Source organism: Salvelinus sp. IW2-2015, linkage group LG36 (genome assembly GCF_002910315.2).
Source record: "Salvelinus sp. IW2-2015 linkage group LG36, ASM291031v2, whole genome shotgun sequence".
NCBI lineage: Eukaryota > Metazoa > Chordata > Actinopteri > Salmoniformes > Salmonidae > Salvelinus > Salvelinus sp. IW2-2015.
In genome coordinates this window covers 1,718,386-1,720,817 of record NC_036875.1, presented here as the reverse complement: position 1 = coordinate 1,720,817, position 2,432 = coordinate 1,718,386, and the positions used below count along the sequence as shown (strand labels likewise).

Genomic DNA, 2,432 nt, shown 5'->3' with positions numbered 1-2,432 from the left:
AGGAGGTAGACCCCTTAACACTGGGGCAGCCCTCCAATACGTAAGGGACAACGTCCTTACTGCCTCCTCTGGAAGCAGAAGCCAAGAGGGCGTCCCTCAGATGCTGATACTGCTGAGTGGGGGAAGGTCCAGTGATAATGTTGACATACCAGCTTCTGCCCTGAAAGAGAGTGGGGTCTTGATCTTTGGCATTGGAACCAGAAATTCCAGCAGAGAGGTTCAAAGGATTGCCACTGATCCTAGTTTTTCCCAGTCTGTTTCTGAATTCACTGACCTCCCCAGCGTCCAGGAGCAGTTTTTCTCCTCACTCATAACTGTACAAGTTGAGGCCACACCCATAACCCCAACAGTCATAGGTAAGAACGGATGCGTTATCTAGGACAACTAAATCAACACCCATATTTCAGTCTCAGGTTCCTTGAAGCAATGTTAACATATTTTCTGTTTTGTTTCTGAAACTCTTAGTGGACCAAAGCATTGCCAGAAAGGATGTAGTATTCCTGCTGGATGGTTCTGATGGCACTAGGAATGGCTTTCCAGCAATGCGTGACTTTGTTCAAAGAGTGGTAGAGAAACTCACTGTGGAGGAGAACAGAGATCGAGTCTCTGTGGTCCAGTATAGCAGAGAATCAGAGGCCCACTTCTATCTGAACACTTACACAACAAAGGAAGACGTTGTGGACACCGTAAAAGGCCTGAGGCACAAAGGAGGGAGACCCCTCAACACTGGAGCAGCTCTCCAGTATGTCAGGGACAATGTCTTTATTGCCTCCTCCGGAAGTAGGCGCCTTGAAGGTGTTCCACAGATTCTGATACTGCTGAATGGTGGAAGGTCCTTTGACAATGTAGATACACCAGCGTCTGCTCTCAAGGAGCTTGGTGTCTTGGTGTTTGGAATTGGAACAAGGAGCTCTGATAGCAGAGAATTACAAAAAATATCCTATGAYCCCAGTTATGCTCTTTCCGTGTCTGAATTTACTGACCTCCCCAACGTCCAACAGCAGCTTCTTTCTGCTATGAGCACTGTCATTGTACAGGTCACAACCATGACAACAACAGTAATACCAACAATTCTAGGTAAGAAAAATATGGTTTTGATCAGTTCCATTTGCACTCTTACATCAGGATTTGAGTATTTGATAGCTTTGACATTTTAGGTAGATGCCTCCCGAGGCCTTTCATGTTGGATTTATTTCGTACCTCTGTAGGAATGTTCTCTATGATAGCACTCAGTCCAATGCACACATTGCCACTTTCTTTGAATGGTTGTTTGAGATTAGGGAAAGGGATGACTGTCATGTGAAGGAAGCAGCTTTGTCCTGTGTTGCCCTTACCTATGCATAATTTAATAAAACTCTTTTTCTGAACATTCACATTCTCTAGTTGAGAGTCAGGCTCCCAGGAGGGATGTCGTGTTCTTGCTGGATGGATCTGATGGCACTAGGAGTGGATTCCCAGCAATGCGGGACTTTGTTCAAAGAGTAGTGGAGACACTCGGTGTGGATGAGAACAAAGATCGCGTGGCTGTGGTCCAGTACAGTAGAGATCCAGCCGCCCAATTCTATCTGAACACATACACAACAAAAGGAGAGATTCTCGACACTGTAAGAGGTCTGAGACACAAAGGTGGGAGACCTCTCAACACTGGAGCAGCTCTCCAGTACGTGAGAGACAATGTCTTTACTGCCTCCTCCGGAAGTCGACGCACTGAAGGTGTTCCACAGTTACTGATTCTGCTGAGTGGTGGAAGGTCCTCTGACAATGTTGACACTCCAGCTTCTGCTCTGAAGGAGCTTGGGGTCTTGATCTTTGGAATTGGAACAAGGAGCTCTGATAGCAGRGAATTGCAGAGGATATCACATGATCCCAGTTACGCTCTGTCTGTCTCTGACTTCACTGACCTTCCAAACATCCAGCAGCAACTTCTGTCCTCGGTGGAGGCAGTTGTTATTGACGTTACGCCAGAATCGACAACAGATTTAGGTATGTGTCATCACTGTTAATTAACATCTTATGGGCAGGTGAGACGGTAGCGTCCCACCTGGCCAACATCCGGGGAAATTTCTTGAGCTTGAAATTCGAACTACAGAATTATAAATATTTAACTTTCATAAAATCACAAGTGTGATACATCAAAATAAAGCTTAACTTCTTTTTAATCCAGCTGCTGTGTCAGATTTCAAATAGGCTTTACGGCGATAGCACACCATGTGATTATCCGAGGACAGCTCCCCGCATACAAAAGCATGAAAAACATATTTCAAGCAGGCAGGTGCGCCACATATTTCAGAAAATGCGATATAATTAATGCCTTACCGTTGATGATCTGCTTCTGTTGGCACTCCAAAAGGTCCCAGATACATCACAAATGGTCCTTTTGTTTGATAATGTCCTTCTTTATATCCATAAAAACTCAGTTTAGCTGGCGCTCT

The 2,432-nt window shown here is 45.2% G+C and overlaps 1 protein-coding gene across 1 annotated transcript in view; it reads left to right on the top strand.

Annotated features, from left to right (window-relative positions):
- Positions 1–2,432, top strand: part of LOC111959564 (collagen alpha-3(VI) chain) — a 41,463-nt gene that overhangs the window by 16,305 nt on the left and 22,726 nt on the right. The window contains exons 10-12 of the mRNA XM_070437766.1: positions 3–356; positions 466–780; positions 1,384–1,934. Coding sequence (XP_070293867.1) covers positions 3–356; positions 466–780; positions 1,384–1,934 — 1,220 coding nt within the window. The remainder of the gene's footprint in view (positions 1–2; positions 357–465; positions 781–1,383; positions 1,935–2,432) is intronic.